Source organism: Lethenteron reissneri, chromosome 31 (genome assembly GCF_015708825.2).
Source record: "Lethenteron reissneri isolate LAM-NWPU_2019-01 chromosome 31, ASM1570882v1, whole genome shotgun sequence".
NCBI lineage: Eukaryota > Metazoa > Chordata > Hyperoartia > Petromyzontiformes > Petromyzontidae > Lethenteron > Lethenteron reissneri.
Window position 1 is genome coordinate 3,113,657 of NC_083809.1, and position 20,104 is coordinate 3,133,760.

At 45.6% G+C, this 20,104-nt stretch overlaps 1 protein-coding gene across 6 annotated transcripts in view; it reads right to left on the bottom strand.

Moving 5' to 3' along the window:
• Positions 1–1,284: 1,284 nt before the first annotated feature.
• LOC133349673 (insulin-like growth factor 2 mRNA-binding protein 1) overlaps positions 1,285–20,104 on the bottom strand; it is a 73,242-nt gene continuing 54,422 nt past the window's right edge. For 4 of the 6 annotated variants that reach the window (XM_061563307.1, XM_061563306.1, XM_061563310.1 and 1 more), the window contains 9 exons: positions 19,127–19,249; positions 18,537–18,672; positions 17,990–18,112; positions 16,883–16,936; positions 15,323–15,439; positions 14,486–14,560; positions 13,825–13,956; positions 12,866–12,979; positions 1,285–12,393 (listed from right to left, as the gene is read on the bottom strand). In XM_061563307.1, the coding sequence (XP_061419291.1) occupies positions 12,307–12,393; positions 12,866–12,979; positions 13,825–13,956; positions 14,486–14,560; positions 15,323–15,439; positions 16,883–16,936; positions 17,990–18,112; positions 18,537–18,672; positions 19,127–19,249 (961 nt within the window). In that variant the 3' untranslated portion in view covers positions 1,285–12,306. The remainder of the gene's footprint in view (positions 12,394–12,865; positions 12,980–13,824; positions 13,957–14,485; positions 14,561–15,322; positions 15,440–16,882; positions 16,937–17,989; positions 18,113–18,536; positions 18,673–19,126; positions 19,250–20,104) is intronic. The other 2 variants (XM_061563311.1, XM_061563308.1) reach the window with 1 other exon arrangement.

Below are 20,104 nucleotides of genomic sequence, written 5' to 3' on the forward strand. Positions count from 1 at the left end.
CACCTCCCACAATGGGCAGCCCTTCGTGATGTTGGTGCCACCTCTCACAATGGGCAGCCCTTCGTGGTGGTGGTGCCACCTCTCACAATGGGCAGCCCTTCGTGATGTTGGTGCCACCTCTCACAATGGGCAGCCCTTCGTGGTGGTGCCACCTCCCACAATGGGCAGCCCTTCGTGGTGGTGGTGCCACCTCTCACAATGGGCAGCCCTTCGTGATGTTGGTGCCACCTCTCACAATGGGCAGCCCTTCGTGGTGGTGGTGCCACCTCCCACAATGGGCAGCCCTTCGTGGTGGTGGTGCCACCTCCCACAATGGGCAGCCCTTCGTGATGTTGGTGCCACCTCTCACAATGGGCAGCCCTTCGTCGTGGTGGTGTCACCTCTCACAATGGGCAGCCGACTGCGCGAGTCACACGCTGGCTGCGAATCTCTCCCAAGCGCCTCGGCGGCGAGCTGTTTACTCCCTCGCCTGGTGTGCAGGAGGTTCGTGAGTTCGATCCCGACCCTGACGCCTGCTGCTGTATATGTGGAGTTTGCGTGGCTCACTTTCTCTGTCTCCATGGTCGTGGAGCGGATAAAAAAGAATTATCCGGCTCCTCCGGTTTTCCCCTCCACATTTCAAATCAACATCACGCGTTTCGAGTGTTTGGATGCTCTCAATTTCCACACGATAAGCCACTTCGTTGAGCTACAATTTGTGGGCAGGTCGCTTCTGAAAAAAAGAGGCATATAGCTGTGGGCCTTACCTGGTAAAATAAAATAAAAATCGTTTCGTTTTCGGGTTCTACCGCCCTTTAGTTCGGCTCGACGAGCCAACACGACGCATCCACGAGCTGAGAGCTCGTTCACGAACTGCAGAAAGAGTTGTAGTGCAACGCAACCGTGAACACGTGCGCGTGTGTAAGATCATGTGCTCGCTTCCCTTGTGGATAAAGGTGTGCGTGCATTCATTTCACTCGTACGAACGTCGTTTATTGTGCACATCAACAACGTGGGGGGGGGGGGGGGGTCACCAAGCCTCTGTTCATGGGTCCACGACATGCCGATCGACATGTCGTGGACCCATGAACAGAGGCGAGAATTTACGAAACTTGATACCATGAATTCTAACTGCCAAGCCGGAAGATAAAGCGACGAATCCCGTGACCCTCGGAAGTCTGCAAATCCCCAGTGACGAAACATTTACATCGCAGGGGCGGCAACATCCTGTAGTTTGAAGGTGTTACTCCGGCAAGCTGTGGAAGTTAAAACAGACAACAAAATCACCAAGCAGAAGACGGTGGATTATTTTTGGGACAGCATCTTGCTTTTATTGAAATGTTGGGAGACACAAAAAAGGCATCCCCACACCCCGCAACTGGGCGATGGATCCCGTTCAAGCAAAGTCTGTTGATCAAAGAACTAATGAAAGATAAAATTACAAAATAACAATTCCGTATCTTGCATCAGGATTCCCAGCATCGTCTGTTTTTGTTTTTTACAGAGACATGAAAGAGAAAAAAACCCAACCTCGGTCGTTTTATTCCTCATGAGCAGCGTAGGATCCAAGCAACGACGACAACAACAACAACAACAAAATACACAAGCCAGAAATTAAAATTAAAACTTATTCACGGTCCTTAATCTAAAGCGTTAAAATGTTTCCTAAAAGAGTGACGACCAAAGTTACAATTTTGCTGGACACCGGTGCGATCTAAATCCACGGAGGCAAAGTTCTAAACAATAATAACAACATCTTGTTGACGGTGGTGAGTACGAGCCGTTTCGAGGGGTATTCAGACAGCGGAATAGAGTTATGAGGAAGCCAATGGCACAGTGACTGACACAATGTGCTATGACTAACCAGCACTGACCAAAGTGGTGAAGTATGGTCAAACAAGCCTCATCACCAACACTGGATGGGAATGCCTTCATCCATAAGTGGATTGGTAAAGGGCTGTAACTTATTATTTCATACACAGCAATATTTAGAAAGGTTGCTTTATGAGGATTTGTTTTGAATATAGTTTCACTCATTTTCCTCAATTGTAACAGTAATGGTTTGCCATTCCAAACAGCGACCTATTTGAATGTATTCTCTAAGTAGCTTCAAAATAATGTATGGATATTTCCACTCCCCATACGTTATCAGTTTTTTTTAAATAAACAATTATGTGTTAGACTGCGTTAAACTATCAAAAGCACAATTTGCAGAGAAGACGGTGAACTGCATATTAATCTTCCCATTGTGATGTGTCAGTAAAAAAAGTTTGATAATTATTTGTTTTCAGTTAACGCTCACCTATAAATTGTTCGTGATGCCTATATAAAAAGAACACTTGGGACAAAACATCGCCCGTTTACAAATCACATTCCTGCATTTGCCCCTTTATATTATTACTGTCTGTGTAGTTGTGCCTCGGTTAGAGAATGTAATTCGCTGCCTCACAACACCACCGCCGCATTCACTCGCTGGCGAATCGTTGTGCGAGCCGACGGGAAATACATAAACGGACTTTGCTTGTAATCGACGCGATACAACAGACCACGGCGCGTTTCTGATGACTCCCATTACATTTTTTTTTAAATCCTCCTATGTGTGTGGGGTTTTTTTTGCATTTCTGCTGACGATAACGGAAAACTTGCCGGAGATCCCACCCCCCTGCTTTTTCAAACAAATGTCCTCTGGAGTCGCTGTCAGCACAAGAGCTTATGATGCCAAACAAGCATCGTCCCACATGCAAACTGGCATTCAGTCATAGGTTTATCAGGCACAATAACAGTACATAATGCAGACATGAGAGGCGTAAAGACCTGCCTAGCCCTCTTTCCGGGCGCGGTTCGATGAATTGTCACAATTTTGTTTACGATTGTGGTAAACGGAGCCATCACCATGACACACATCGTGACTCTTGCGCACGAGATTCGATGCGTGTATCCTGAGCACGAGAATAGATAGAGGTCGATTAATAGACGTATCGTTACACCTCTGGTAGACATGGTAAACTGGACTGGAAACGGGAAGATATGTCAACCAGGAATTGTAAAAAAAAATCACGAATTAATCTTGTTTCAGCTCGTGCAGGTGGATGGTTTTATTTTAACTTTTTACTAAATGTGCTCTCAAATTACGCTTTTTTAATTAAGCATGCTACAATTTTGAGATGTTGCATTTTGACGCTTTATAAATGCAAAATTGTATAATTCGGTTTTATGACACAAATATTCAGGTCCACGACTCACTGTTTCTAACTTTAAAAGCATTCGCGTTATTCTTAAAAGTTCATTTTAAGAAGGAAAAAAAGGTCCGAAGCTGTTTGCACAACGCATATATACGACTCGTCCAAAGTTGATCTCGTGTTTTCCACTGCTTCACAGCATGAGTGGAACTGCTCTTGAAAGTTCAGATGAGTGAAACTTCTCTTTAAAAAAAGAGACCCGATTCAATCAAAAAGTGACCGCATCTTGGAATCTCCACTGAGAATGGGAACAATGCAGAGTGCATCACTTCGGCTTCAGTCCGGTAAGTGGCACGTGGCTCGGAGGCAGCGAGTCCGATCATTATCACGGCTGGTTACGTACGGTGCGCGCTAGAGAAGTTAAACATGCATACGGACATAACGCGAGGTATAATGGGTATGGTGAGCCGGATGTGGAAACATTGCACAGCTGGAAAGCCATTCGCAACGCCCTGTTACATGTCGTAAAATTCACCTGGCATTGTTCCCCGGTCTAATCTGTGTTTTTTTTTTACCATTTGTATCTCTCAGGGGTCGGCGATCCCAACACATATATTCGTACCCGACACACCACCATGTCCTCGGTTACTTGGCCACGTGCCTCGTCCAGTTCACCAACGACCCAGAAGGTATTCGGCGGTGTGCGAACGGGACCCGATATAAATGATAAGCATTTCCATTCCGACGACCCGATGCTCGAGTTGCATGTACTCTGACAAGTCAATGAAGGACCAGAATTACAATCGCATCGTGTTGTTTGTACTTTCTAAAAACTCGAAAGAGGTGGATCGACTCGGAAACTGGCATGCGCCAGCCCAGCTTGTCCTCTTTAAAAATGTAAAAGTGTAGTCGCGAAAATCTAACCACATCAAGGAGTCACACGTCTACCATAGCCGTCTCAGCTGCCTTTTAACATTGTATGCGAGTATGATTATTTTATGCCGTCGAGCAACACTTTGACTTACAACTCCTTGGAGATTGTTTTTTTTATTGTTTGTGCTCATCTGCATTTTTATAAGCATTCAATTAAGAGAACCTGGTTTCTTTTTTTCCGCCGAAGTTATTTCAACCATGGATCGAGACCGAGCCGAAACAGTCAGAACCAACAATGAATCAACACCAAAAGCGACTACCACAGCCTCTCCGCTGCTCCGTGGTTAATATCATGGGGGGGGGGGGGTAAGGGAAGCGGTGGCACTTAAGCCAATAACAAAATCAGTTCTTTACAATGTATACGGTCACATTTCATTGACGTAACAAGTACTGAATAAAACAGACTTGAATTAATTGTACTTTAGAATATGTATCCCTGCCGCAAAGCCTTACGGAATCTTGTAGATTTTTTTCTTTTTAAGATGCATTTTTCGACACCGCTTGGGATATTAGGTCAACTTCATTTGGAGTATTTTTTTCCTTCTGCGGGAGGAAGTTGTGGTTCGATAAAATCCAAGATTCTTTACCGCGTGAGCTAAAAACCGGAACCCTTCCGTATATAATTCAATTACGTTGGTACAACGCACAAAGTGTTCACGAGTGGATTCATCGTCAAGATTGAGGGTCACAAAATCAATTGTTGATTTTTTTTTTGTTCTCTCTCGTAGGGTTTCCGCGGCTGTGCTGTACACCTTCCGCGACGTGGTTTAAGGGCGTGCCTTCGTGCACCGCGCGTTGTTCGGCAGTTTCCGACGTTTCGCACCCCAGTGCTTCTTGAGTGCACGTCGATCAAGACGGGGCAACAACGCACAACACATCTTTAGTTATCTTACACAGCGCACCCCACTCCCTCCGTGAGCCCACACCTGTAACACGAGCACCATCTCTTGCATATAATTTGCTCCAAATCGTTATCAAGTCTCTCTCAAGCGTGATTCAATGTATGCACCGTGAATATAAAGAATGGGAGGTTCATCGATTAACCAATCGATCGTTGGGTGCCGAGCGAGCGCGGCTATCCCCCCCCAACCCCCATGTATTTTTTCCTCCACAATTGTAACGGGAACACGTTTGGAAATAAGCAAGGTGTCGATTAATCACACGTGTGATCGATATCATGCCCCCCACCACTACCCCGGCCCTCCCACCACCTCGCATGTGAACCACGAGACAACGCCGTCAAGAGGGAACGAAAACCTTACAGACGCCAGATAAACTTTAAGAGTCATTAGAGACCCGATCTTCATCACTGTTAACTATGTAAAGCGTTATTACTACTATTTATACGGAATAGGTAAAGAGAAGGAAAAAACACAACCTTCAGTTATTGTAATGCTCTATTTGAAAATAACCACAAATCTAGCTCCAAATCCTCAAACTTTCAGCTGTAAATGCGTGTTTGCTCTTGGGTGGTAGTAATGTTTTAGGCCAGTTTCCCAACTCCAGTCCTCACGATCTTCCCCCACCACCACCACGTTACATATTTCCGTTTGCCAATATATTCTTCCCATTCAAAGACAACATTAAATCGTTCTCCGTATGCACGCGCCCGATTATTGTTAAACGCGTCCCACGTTACGCGTTCATCGAGCCGATCCAAATGAAGATTTAGATCTCGTCGTGTGTGTACACGTGTTCTACGTGACGCAGACAGCGTGACTTGCTTAGCGTATCACGTCGGACGTGTTGAACAATCATCGGCGGCGCGCAGCGCGTTATTAAATCCTTTATATTAAGTTCGCTTGCTTGCGTGCTTGCTTGCTTACGACCGTGCAAATCTTTCGGTCGTTTTTTAACCCACTTCCCGTTATCCAATCGAGCTGACATTTTGCACACAGACTCGTTGTGCGAGACAATTAATGTTCGTGAAATTTTTTTTCCAAAATTTTACACTGTTTAGGGAAAACAAATTAAATATTTAATTACCAATTGCTTAATACTGGCAGACACTCATCTGACCTATAGGTGGCAGCCATCTCAAGCCAGAGGACGAGAGGACTCTAGCCGCCACGCATATAAAGGATTTAGAGTGAAAAACTTTGTTTTTACGGGTTATACTTATTTTGTGTATTGGAATGTGCAGTAAATTGGTGAACGCGCAATAACGGAGCCTGGTGGTGGAGTGGGGGGAGGGAGGATCGTAAGAAATGAAGTTTGGGAAACTTTGTTTTTGGCAGTCCGTTTGAGAAAATTAGTTTTGTAATCGGATATCAACATGGTAAAGGTTTCATCGGTGCTTTGAACAAGTTTTTGCATCATAAATCAATGGAAATGTATGCGCGATCTAAGGTATATACGTGGGTACAAATGCAACTGTGTGTATCTACCGATAAGAAACTATTCAAGTGAAAGACCTGTAGAAGTCGTTACCACTCCTGCTATAAATCCACCAGTCAATGCCTAATTAGTTTTCGTCAATGTTACGTTTCTCGCTCAGCTACTGAAGTCAGTGTTGATCAGTTAGTAACATTCAGTTAAATACATTTAACTCCTAAAAAAATACAACTCCAAAAAAAGTGTGGACATTAAAAAAAATAACATAACACCCTTCAAACACTTGAAAGAGAGTAACACTGATGAGGTAGGATCAATATTCTTGCATAATAGTTTTTTTCTTTGGGTTAGATAGTGTAAATATAAATGTGTCGTTAAACCTGCCACCACCCAACAAGACGATTAGTAAGGTTTGTCGCGTAATTAGCTGTGTCGGGTGGTGGCGGGTTTAACGACATTCATACTCACGCAATCTAACCCAAAAACAACCTCTATTATGGATATTGGTAGCGAAAGTCTTCAGCGTTAAACCGACTAACCTCAATATTCCTGCCCAGTGCGTGTCACGTGAGCTGTTAAGATTACACACTAACTTGCGATTGAGCGCCAATTTGTACACACTCAGCAAGACATTTGCAGAGGAGTTCTTTCCCCTTAGGGGTGTCATAGCAGTCCACTATTATTCTCTTTTTGCCCAGTGCCCCACAAGCGTTAAACCTTCCAGCCCCTGCGTTCACGCTGGCCAAGTTTTGTTGTTGTCACGACTGCTGCCGCCAATTCGCCCAATTTTATTTCGATTGTCCAGTGGTGTAAATGTGACTTTCAACGACGGTGCACTTCTCAGAACACCGAATGTAATTTTTCTGGCAGTGTTCAGAACGCTGTTTCGGTAGAGGGGGGAAACATCGGTGAGCATGGGGTGCATGATTAATAGGCTTCATAGCGGCACTTTCTACAATAACGTTTCGTCCAGTGCCGAATGCAACTCTATTCGTGTTAATGTCACTCGACGAAGTTGCCCGTTTGAATCTCTCGCACCGCGTTGCGTGTAACCCTTCGAATAACAGAACAGCACCACGGAATCCGATGAGAGATACATCCAAGATTCGTTCCACCACAGTAGGTGGGGAGCAGCAGAGGTGGGACAAAGTCATTGTTATGCAAGTCCAAGTCGAGTCTGAAGTCATCAAATTCATGACTCGAGTCTGACTCGAGTCCAAGTCACATGACTCGAGTCCACACCGTCAGAGGTGGGACAAAGTCATTGTTATGCAAGTCCAAGTCGAGTCTGAAGTCATCAAATTCATGACTCGAGTCTGACTCGAGTCCAAGTCACATGACTCGAGTCCACACCTCAGGGGAGCAGCCCTCTTCCACACTCTCTGCCCCTGTTCTTTGCACGACGTCGAACCGATAAGCTTCGATTCTCAGAGCCAAATGAGGCGTGGAACCAAAATGCATGTGATCTATCAATCGTGGTTCCACGTAGTGTGAACACTGGGCAAACGTTTAACGTGACACAACAAATGTGCAGGGCATTAACGAAGAAAATAAAAGCAAACGTTGACAAATAAAGAGAGTTGGTTATTGAGCAAACTTTCAATCATTGTGTCATGTGATACTCGTAGAAGTTGTGATGTGTAGCTGTTGGTAAAAAAATGTTTTCGGGCTTTTTGTTGTAGTTAAATTCTCAAATAGGTCTGCAACCAAGTCTGCAAACACCATGAACACATACATTTAAGCTGAGCTGCTAGATTGGTATAGAGTATATTTAAAAAAACGAAAAACTTCACTGTTTATCAAATGTTAGTAATCGAGAGCAATGCAATTTCTAGAGAATGTCGACATTAAATTCTTAGTATTATCTCCTCAAAAAACTTCACTGTGATCAAAAAGCATAGGAAGGTTATACTGCGATAATGTATACATGATTTTACGTGATCTACAAGCGGAGATTAAAGCTTTTTAAAATGTTACCGTTTTGTCAGTGTACAAAATATTCACTGCCATGGGTACTATAAAACCTGATTAATCTTGAGACAGAGGAAATAGATAAAAACAGCAAAATAATATCAAACTCAAAAGCTATCATTCGGCAGAATGAAGAGGTAGGGTTTTTTTTTTTTTGTGATTTTTTTAGTTTTCCCCCCCCCCCAAACTATGCATCTTTTTTTGCTGTTTCCTGAATTTGATCAAAGCAGGCTACTTGACTTGCAGGAAATCTGGAGTATCCACAACTTATGAGTGAAATAAAGGAAACACCCCCCCACCCCATCTTGAACCAAACACGATTTCCCCATAAGATACGGGCTACCGATCTACGATTAATCAGAAGCATCAAATATACACGAGAAAGATTACGTTCATTATTTTAGCAGTCGTTACTGAAACTAATTAACGAGGTGGGGGAGCAAAGATGTACTCTAAAAATGGATGTTAGAGGTCCATTTAACAATCTGCCAGTACATAGGTATGATAAGTAAATGGTCATTATCTAGCTTTACTCGATGCTAATTAGAACTTTCAATGCAAAATTACGTTTGACGATGGGAAAAGGACTTGGGGGAAATTATCGAACACTAAACACGTTTTTGCTGATCTCATCTCGTTTTGTGATGTATTTCATTTTGATCCTATAAAAATGTAAAAACTAAAAATCCGGGACACATTTCCGCACGAGTTTTGTTTTCAACTTAGCCACGTGCAGACCGTGTTTCCGGAACCACGGCCATTTTCAAAGCCACAACGGTAGGGTTGTGATCCCAACGAGGCTTTCCCGGAAACTGATGCTACGTTCTCACAACCAGCTGCAAGTGGCCTGCAACTGAACTCTACACGAACCACAAAACCAGGGCCTCCTCCAATATCTCTCATTTTTTTTCCCACCGAGTTGCATTCGGGGCTACACCGATCGAGCCCGGTACAGCCCAGGCAGCGTCATTGTTGCATTTCTGATGGGAGAACCCAAGTCGTGGCATTCACGTCATCATGCAATAGACGAGTGCGATGAAAATTATCAACCCGACCCCTGGCCCTGGTCCACCCCCCCCCCCCCCCTCCGAGCCAGATTTGAGATGTGTGGCCAGTTTCGCAAATTCATTTTAGCTCGACTCAGAAAATATCCAGTGGAAACTCACCTAGACCGGGAGTGGATCAGCTAACATGAGCCAGTGGAAAAGGGCTATGTGGGGTTTCCAGATATTGTAAGCGAACCAATAATGTCACAAACGTTCCAGCCATGGGGCAATCTGGCTCTCTTTTCTAAAACAGAGCCAAGACTTCCATGACCACCCCTCGCAACGGCCGTGAAATCGCCAGAGAGGAAACCACGGGCCAGCCACCTGTCACTAAAGCTTGTTTTTAAGTGATGCAGGGCTTAATGCCAAATATATATTTTTCTTATATCACGACCTAAATTACCATTAACATGTATTCAAACATTTTTTCCAGACAAGGATCCCCACTGACCTTGCCTAGAACGCTGCCCAGATAAGGTGCACGTTCCCTGGGTCGGTCACTAGGCCGCAGGGGGTGGGAAGCAAGTGAGGGAGATGGATGGGATGAATTCACTAAGTTTGTGAGGAGGATGCTCATCCGTGATAGGTTCTGGCACAGTATTGTCACAGTTAAGTTCGCAAGCCTGAAACCTGTATTGTGGAAACGTAAAGTTAAAACCACCTCTTCTTACCACAGCACATACAGCACCCTTGATGCACATGGAATCTCCGGACAAAAATAAGGTGAACATCATGTAACGACACAAGTTGTTTTTGTTAAGTTTTCTGGGATTTTTTTGTCATTTTTGTCATTTTTTTTTAAGATTGGGCAAGGAAACAATATTTTGTTTAGTTTCCCACCGCAATCCAAGTATCACAAATACGACTACACGTAAAAAAAAAAAAATCCGTAGCATCATCTCACGACATTTTTACCAACAATTATGTGTGCGTATTCACTCCCTCTCATGCGCTAATTTATTTTTAAAACCTAACCTGGCACCATCAGCAACAACGCAAATCCAAATCGATTCGCGTTATTTCTTGTAGTTTAATATATATCATCTCTTTTAGTTTCCCTCCCCCCCCCCATCTTTAAACTTCCCCACATCTCGACAAAACTAGCATCAGCGCACACACACACACCTCAGAAGAATTGAGGTTGAAAAAAAGTTAAAAGTTCAACCTAAAATTTGTAACGGTGGATGAGAAAAATAATAAAGGCAAAACAAAATGTCCGTTGATCATTACTGATCTCTGCCACACAATTTCCTTGATAAATTTGAGTTGAATGAGTAAACGTCCCAAACGTGGATCCATTGACAGGAAGTCCTGAAGGCAAACCGCCTTCAAAATGCTACCAACAAGCTTCCTCATCAATGAACGCAAACTTCTCATTTTATTAAAAAAATAAAACATTATAAAGTCTATTAATTTTTTTTATTTTTCATATAAAGCATACAAAATAACTAAAAAAATGAAATACATTGAGGTACTAAATATGCCTGAGGTAGATTATGCTAAAAAAATGTATTATCATTATTATTTCCTCATCATTACATTATAGCTTGTGTTTTGTTTTAACATATTGGCGGCCAGCTAAAAGTATACGGCGTTTTAAAATTCTTGAATTTTTTTGCAGCAGCTGTATCCAAAGAGAGCAGTTTAATGTAACCCCTTGCGGTGAGGACAACTATACAAAACCAGCATGACACGAATATTGCGCAGTGTTTCGATCAACTCTTTAAAAGGTTCATCGCGTTCAGTTCTGTTAAATTGAATAGGTTTTCTTTGCCACGTTTCAACTAACTTAACCCTAACGGTTACAAGAAAGCCCTGTTTTGCATTTGTGTTCATAAAAATGCAAAATAACGCATTTAAGGGATCAATTCAGACCCTTTTCAGATCTAATAAAAAGAAAAAGCTTTACAACTTTGCTGGCTTACCAAAGAAGCCAGCGCAAGCACAATTTCGGAAACGCGCCCAATGATATGTTTTACGAAGAAATATCAAGCCGCGTGCAATTTCGTCCCCTCGAAATATTCGACGGGGGAAACTGCGCGATAAAAACGATTCCATGGAATGTGAAAGGGAAAGGCGAAGAGCACGAGCAACAGAAAAACAAAATCTCTTGTGCCAATACTTGCAAGGCATTTAGCGGAGCTTTGTGTATATATATAAAATCCTATACAATCATCGTGTGCCTTAGAGTATTATAGATTTTTTTCTCTGATCTCAGCCGCTTGGGTTGCGGCGTGACGTCGCGACGTTCTCCGTGCACGAAGCACGGCAAACTGCGGCGCGCAAAATGTCGCCTCCCTTGTCGCGCCGCCTCGCGCCACGCCGCTCGAGGGAGAACGACGCTCGCCGCTCCGCAAGCCCACGCGGGCGCCGGTCGCGAACGACGCAAAGCTCGGGCAGTGTCTTCGACAAACGCCTCTACCGCTAAAACTGCTCTCTTGCGCCGAGGGGCTTCGGCAACGATTACTATCGGCCGCGGCCGCACGACAAAAAAGCAGGCACTCTCAAGAGCACAGTTTAATAGCCCGCTTCGGTTTTCCCCAAAAGCTGTCGTTAAAAAAAATTAAAATAGTAATAATTAAGTCCCGTGTCCCCCGTCGCCTTCCATCGACAACGGGACACCTAATGTGCATGCCCCTGTACCCTAAGCTACCTGTGTTTACTGCTCCCCGCTCTTTCAACTCCACGCCCGCGATCGACGTCCCTGTGCATTAACAATTTAATTTGTCCAATAGTTACATTCCATGGAACACAAGACAACATTGGCAATAATCAATACTGGCTTCTCAATATAGGGAAGACATCATCACTGGCGTTTTGCTGTTTTTTCCCCCCCGTTGTCCTCTTGGGCCTCTGCGATGACATCATTTCCTGCGGGGTTGCGACTGCTCCGGTCGGGACTGCTGCTGCTTAAACTGGTGGAGAATCTCGCGGATCTTTCTCTGCGCCGTCTAAAAAAGAAAAAATGTTTGAAAGTCAACAAGGTTAATCGAAGTGAGAGAAAAAAAACTATAACTAAATTACACACATTCAAAACAACCACAGGGAAAAAGTGCGCAATATTCAGCTTCAACTTAATGACATTAACAGGTGAAGGTAAGGTGAGTTACCCCCCAATTTCTTACTGACGCCACTGCTGACATTGCTGCCTCCACTAGAGGATGTGTTACAGAGCAAGAGTGCAAGAAGCACTACAAAACGTTGCATTTCGAACAGTGTCCTATATTTTACACGGAGTGCTCTTGCCAATAACAACATCAAGTCTTATTCTTGCTGATGACATTTAGATTGTCAAAACCAGTCGAATTTGCCTATTACAAAAAAAATACTGCTTGATAATATTGATGTGGAAAGCCAAGAGGCTGGTGAAATAAAACACGGTTCCGTTTATATTTGCGCGAAACTAAGCACACTAAGGCTCACCTGGCTGGCGAAGAAGTGGCCGATGATTTTGACGACGACCTGATCGTTCTCGTCTGGCGTCTGATCCCGTGGCACCACCACCTCGGCACTCGTCAGGTTCTGCAGCTCGTTCACCTGACACGGCACGGACACATGGGAGGGGGACACGCAATCATCATCATCATCGTCGTCATCACGTCATCGTCGGCAGCGGCCATGATTTATCCACAAATGGACGAAGGTCTCCCCCCCCCCAGGTCGTCACCACCATTGAGTGCCTGCACATTAGCTGATTTAATCATTGCTCCATCTCCATGGCGGACATCCTCGCGGGCAAGTTCCCTCCTCTGGGTGCCACTGTTGTTAGCGATCCACCACCAGCCATCACCTTTCTAACGAAGTATCCTACCCAAGCCATTTTCAATTCCTGAGCAGTCACTACGTCTCTAACTTACATATACTCTCGGATCCATGTGTTCCTGGTTCCTGGCATAAGTACCACAACATGTCCACCGCAGTCTTTGGACCACCAAAAAATGTCAACGCCACTCAATCCTTTCTGGGTCATGCAGACTAACGGAGAGCTCCATACCACTCGTACTGTATTACAACGCAGGATAATAATTCCGGTGACCCGAGTTCTATTCCCAGTCACGGCTAATTTCAGCAGCAAGCGACATCTGATCGATCCTTGGTGAAGTCCCCTCCCCCGCAGTGGCCAGTTAACGGCAATCTAACAAACCCCGCCGTTGTCATCTACCTTTATGCTCCCACATATACGCTGCCCATCTTCACAAACACACACTAACCAGCAAGGTGAGGTATAAATAAATAGCCTCCATAACCTGCAAGGCATGGGGAGGCCCTCATCCAGCAGCGAACTGACAAAGGACAAGTTAATAAGAAATCAATAAATATAAAACAATCATTATAGATAGCATAACGGGGAGCCGTGCGGTGTCGCTGCGGGCCATGCTCACCGTCTTGCCGCCCTTGCCGATGACCCGGCCGGCTGCCGACGAGGGCACCTTGATGTGCGCCTCCAACTTCACCTCCTCCTTGGGGTTGAAGAAGTTCTCCTCCTTGAGTTTCCCGTAGATGCGGCCCTGAGACTGCATCCACCGGCCCCGGGGAAAGGGGAGAGACACTTTTAAGACCCACCTTCTGGCCAATCTTAATAGCCCCAGCCTCCAAACTAAACCATTTTTTATTTTACCAGATAAGGCTCACTGAGCTATAAAGCTCTTTTTCAGAAACGACCTGGCCGAAAATGATAGGTCAACGAAGTGGCTTATCATGTGGAAATTTATAGCAGCCAAATACTCTTAAATGCATGTTTCTAAATGTGAAGGGAAAAACCGGAGGACCCGGAGAAAAGCCTAAGCGACCACGGGGAGAAAATGCAAACTCCAAATATACAGGTGTCAGGGTCGGCATCGAACCCATGACCTCCTGTATAGCAAGCGAGGTGATTGACATCTCGCCACCATGGCAACACCTGGTATTCCCATCCTTGTAATCTCATATTCAAGTACAGAGACAGGCTCAAGAACCCTGCTTCGTGCGCGTGAGCTGATGAGATCGGCGGGACTCAAGCATGTACTAGGTCCTGGGCAAGAGAACACAGCTGAAGGAAATTACCTTGAACTGAGCCTCAGGAGGGCCCGTGATGATCACCATCCTCTCCTTGGAGTCCGGCGTATCTGCTGGTGCAATCTGTAAGATGGTATACACGACAAACTGCGGCTCGCATAGGTCGTGGAAGTAGCAATGGTGATGGCGGGGATGGTGGTGGTGATAATGGTGATGGTGGGGGTGATGGTGGGGGTGATTGTGAGGATAGTAGCATGGCGATAACAGTAATGGCGCTGGCGACGATGGTGGCAGCGTTCATGCCGATGATATCGGTGGCGATGATGATGATGATGGGGATGGTGTCATAGGTGCTGGTGGTGATAATGGCGAGGATGGCAATAATGGTGATGATAACGATCACAACCATGGTGATGGAGCCAGGAGAGTGTCCAACATAAATGCCTATTTAGTGAAGACTATGTCAATCTTGTTGTGGCAGTGCTTGAGAGCAAGTGATGATAGTGAGTTTAGTGTCAATGATAATGCCGATGATGAGGATGGTGGCAGCGACAATCAAGGATGTTAGTGATGTTGAGGATGGTGGTGATGATGGTGATGATTGTAAAGGTGAGGGACAATAGCAATGGTGATAACTGCTTTTGTGTTTTTCCCATGCACCTCAGATTAGCACGGTTGGCTATATATGGTGCAAAAGAAGTTCAACATACATATATACTAATGATGAGGATGGTGGCGATGACGATGGCGGCGGTGTCGAGGAAGATAGCGATGGTGAGGTTGGCGGCAAAGATGAGGATGGCAGCGATGCGATGACCGTGACGGCGGTGGCGACGGTGCTGGATGTGGAGGTGCCGCGGGGAGGCAGTGCGATGATAAAGACACCTTGATGGAGGCGCCAGCAAACCGAGACAGCTGCTTGATGTGCTGCCCCTTCTTGCCGATGAGGGCGCCCACCGCTTGCGCCGGGATGAACAGGAAGACCGTCTCTTGCTCCGACGGCTGGGGAAGCACGCGTGCACACAGGAACACACACACGTGCACGATAAGCACACACTGTGCACCACACCTGTGCACATGCCGTATCGACAAATCCTTCATGATTTCGTGACACATGCCCTGACACGAAAAAGTGAAATCTGTACGTGAATCAGAGTGGATCATCCTGTTCGTCTACCCATCCAAATTTGTTTTGATTTCTATTCGCTTCATTGTTGTACTTTATTTTGTTTTGCTTTCATCGTTTTGGTGCTACACGTCACTATTGCAAATTAGAATTTATCCTGGTATATGAGTTCTCACCTCGTTAAATAAAATAAACCTGAAACTCTGCATGTGCTGTATATGTTAGTGCGTGCAAGGTCATGTGACCCATCGTGATGCATCATATGACCGATGAAGGAGGCATCGTTATTTACAAGTTGGGAAAAAAATCATGCACGCAACATGGATTCTGTAACGCTTTCCAATGTGAGTTTGTCTTCGTAATCATTTGGAAGACCAAGGGCAGCTGTCAGGGCAAAACACGTTTGAATATTCCGAAATGATCCTTTTTGCTCTGGTTTGTGCCTCACCCCCTTTATCATTGGGGCCGGTTTCATTAGGGCAAGTGCTTAACAGCAAGACAATGTAATACTCCAAATTAATTTACATGGGATCCTCTTGACGAGAGTGACAGTGCTCCCACCTTCACTATGGACAGGACAGAGGGCTAATGTGTAAACAATTTCAACCTGAATTGAAAACCATAAAAAATTGTATCATAATTAATGAAATCCAGACCTTAGGTTCGCTGCAAGGGAAGCGTGAGGTCTTAGAGATTAAGGTCCGCGAAATTTGTTTAATCTTTTTAAGAAGCAATGTCTCACGCAATGCCATGGCAGACAAAATGCCCAGTGCTTGTAAAAGGCAAACAAATTGGCAGCGATTAGCTGGTACGTCCCCACAAATTAGTTGTTCCCCCTCGCCCTCTCTGAAACGTTGCTGCGTGTTAAATTTACGGTACAGAAAACACGCCCACAGGTGAACAGGAGCAGGCAGCAAAGCCGGGCCAAGCAGTGGCTTCCACGAGCTTCAGAGGTGTTGAAGAGATGCACAAAGGATTTACACAGCAGAAGAGATTGCCCGATGCGCAACGTTATGAGGACTGGTGGAGAACAGACGGTTATATTCATAGCGTTGAGAGGCAAAAAACGAAAAGAATGACATCGTTCGGTGAAATGGAATCCTGCCCAAGCACTGTTAAAACACGTCATTTTAAAACGGCTATTTCCACTTCAGTTTTTCGGTGCGCGCGTGACAGCGGCGGAGAGTGCAGCGAAGGAGAGTTGGTGGCGTTGGTGGTCACTGGCCAAGCCTGCGGCGGAACTTATTGAACGCGAGAGAAAAAAAAGGAAGCAAGTGTTCGTTAATAGGCTTGGCGCTTGTGCGTGCCAGCACACTTACGGGGCACGACGGAACACCCGGGGCAGAACCCGGGGCCGCGGCGGCGTGCCAAGCCTACACCGGATGGCACGCGCACACACACACGTACGCACACGCGCGGGCAAGCACGCACGTGTAAACGGACACGCGCGAACGCACGCACACGCATGCAGACACACACAGGGATGTGTGCAAACGTATACAAACACATCCACACCGGTGCACACAACACACGCTCACGCAAACACACGTGGGTGTGTGAACACCACACACAATCGCACGCGTGCGTGCACACCCGCTCCTACAAACACACGCACATGTGCGCACACAGACATGTACACGCACACACACACGGATACTCTTCCTCCGCTCAATAGACGGAGGCCTTCAGGATAAATGCTGTCCACAAGTGGCTATTAAGAGGTTGTTGCAGCTTTAGAACACTTGTGACCAGGTGGTAGCGTGGCCAGCGGCAGGTGCACCCGGCTGCCTTCATCTCACCAGTGAAAATATCCGACAAAGATAACGGTGAATCATAGGTAACGGTGGTTAGATGACAATGATGAATACCGGACGTTCAATACCGATGAATTTGCTCCTGCTGCTTCTGATGATTATAACGATGACAGTGATGATAATCATGTCTGGTTAAAATGTTGCTGGCGAAACTGGCGATGGAGACTCATAGTTAAGAGATGCTGTACGATGATCATGACAATGACGATCCTGATACTTCTAGGGCAAGTTACCTGGTCGAGCGGTAGTGTGTTTACTGCTCGTCGCAGAGGCTCGCGGTTTGAGCCAAGCAGTTGCCCTGGTTAATCCTGCATGTATATTAACCGTGAAATGACTATGTATGTTGAACTTCTTTCGCATCGTACGTAGCCATCCATGCTAATCACAGGTGCCGTCTGGCTCAAAGAGGATGTTAAAAGTTTCCATGTCGTCATTCAAAACAAGCGTAGGCCATGTGTGTCCCGACGTCACAGTCCACAAATGACTCATGAAAACATCCCAACAGTGATGTTGATGGGAACAACAACAACAACACAATGACAATGGTAAACAAAAGAATTTCCTCTGATTCTGAAGCCCAGAGCTTCTGCCGCTTGTCAGGAGGCTGCTTACCATGAGGCCCATGTAGGATGAGGAGGGGCCTCCGGATCCCACCGGCGGTGGCACCATCGGCATCGATGGCTGGAAGAGGCCCACGGCTCCGAGGTTCAGGCCTGGGATCAGATTCGCTTGTTGCTGCCAAAATTTAAGAACAAGACGGGAGGCGACACCGCTCGTGAGATACAGACATTAAGACCTCTTCTCGCCCAGTGGCACTGAATGCCACTTTGATGCCGCAATTCACGAGAGGAACCTCCCACGATTTCGAAACTTAGATTTTTAGACACTTTAAATACATGGGTAATCATTAAAACTAAACTAAACATATGTATTTTACTTTTACCAGGTAAAGCCCACTGAGCTATGTAGCTATTTAACTACCTCGCGCCAGGTATGCAGGAGTTCGTGGGTTCGATCCCATTGAGCTATCATTTGTGGCCAGGTCGCCTCTGAAAAAGAGCTATATAGCCCAGTGGGCCTTACCTGAAAAAATACAAAATTATTTAGTTTAGAAGAATGAGGTTTTCCTCAGAGGAGGTGGCGACAGGAGGGGTAGTACCGTCATGGCTGCCAGGTCATTCTCGTAGGCCTCGCGAAGCTTCTTCATGATCTCCACCTCGGCCTGCGAGCAGGCTTCAATGGAGCCCTTCACGGTGATGGTCCGCTCCGGGTTGTACAGGGTCAACTCCTGCAGCCTGGTGGCGGAGCGCAAGTCACCCAGCAAAGATTGCACCGTGTTACGTCGTTTAGAGACTTCAACGAGTACTTTTTTTAAATGTAGCCAAGAAATTAATATTTTAACTTTGCCTGTGACACACAGTGGAAACATCTGTACCGTTGCAGGACACCCATGAAAGAGCCTAACGGCTCACTGGGTTCCTTCCTGCTTAAATAAATAAAAACTATCCATCTATCTAGAACCTACGAGTGACACTTGCGATTCATTTGAAACAGTGCCTCTCCCTTTTACAAAATACCCAGCACCTGGGCACCGCCGACCTGTGAGCTCCAGTGCCTGTACACTCAATATCAACGCCTCTGATTAGCACGGTTGGCTACATACGGCGCGAAATAATTTGAACATACATAAAGCTTGCGGATGTGGTTTTGAGAGCAAGACGAACGCGGTGGTGTGTGCGGTCTCCGTACGGCGAGATGGTAATCTTGGTGTTGGTATCCTGCTCGATCTTCTTCAAGTTGCGCCCCTCCTTGCCAATGAGACGACCCACGAAGTTGTTGTGAGCGAGGATCTTCAGCGGGACCTCCTCGGCACTGTGATCGCACGTCCAGGGTGAAATTATCTATTTAAAAACTATTTTTTATTTTACCAGGTAAGGCCCACTGAGCTGTATAGGCTATTTTTCAGAAGCGACCTGGCCACAAATGATAGCTCAACGAAGCGGCTTATCACGTGGAAATTTATAGCAGCCAAATACTACGTGGAGGGAAAAACCAGGAGGACCCGGAGAAAAATCCACGTGATTCCAAAAATCCACGTGACTCCAAATATACAGCGTCAGGGTCGGGATCGAACCCACGACCTCGTGTTTACCAGGCGAGGTAGTTAACATCTTTCCATATTGCGCGCATATTTGGTCTTTGGGTGCGACTTTTTTTGGCAGCTAATATTAAAGGCCTTTGAACAGTGAAGATAAACACTCGCTTAGTTAACGAAAAACATGAGCTTACATTTAAACAAATCTTAAACGGCATTGATATGTAATAAAACACGAGGTTAACATGGGGTTAGCGTGGGTAAATAGCATTGCAACCACTTATGGACTCTTTGATTCATACTGTTCGTCAAGCTCGGGATAGGCGCATGAGCAAGAATCAAGGTGTTGGGATTTGTACGTGTTGTATGTCACGTGTTAATGTGACCTGTGCAGCCACTAGGGGCCGCTATATTCCGAGGAGACTAGTATTGAGGAGACGCTGAAGCGAATCATTGCAAAACCATGACACGGGATCAACAAAGAGTGATCACGTCAATACAGGATTCACATGGGCATCGACAGTACAAGCACCATCACCATGAACACAATACATGAGATTGGCTGTTGGTGAGGTTGCTGAATGGGTCCTATTCGGTAGGGTAGGTGGGTAGGTAGGTGGGTGGATACGACA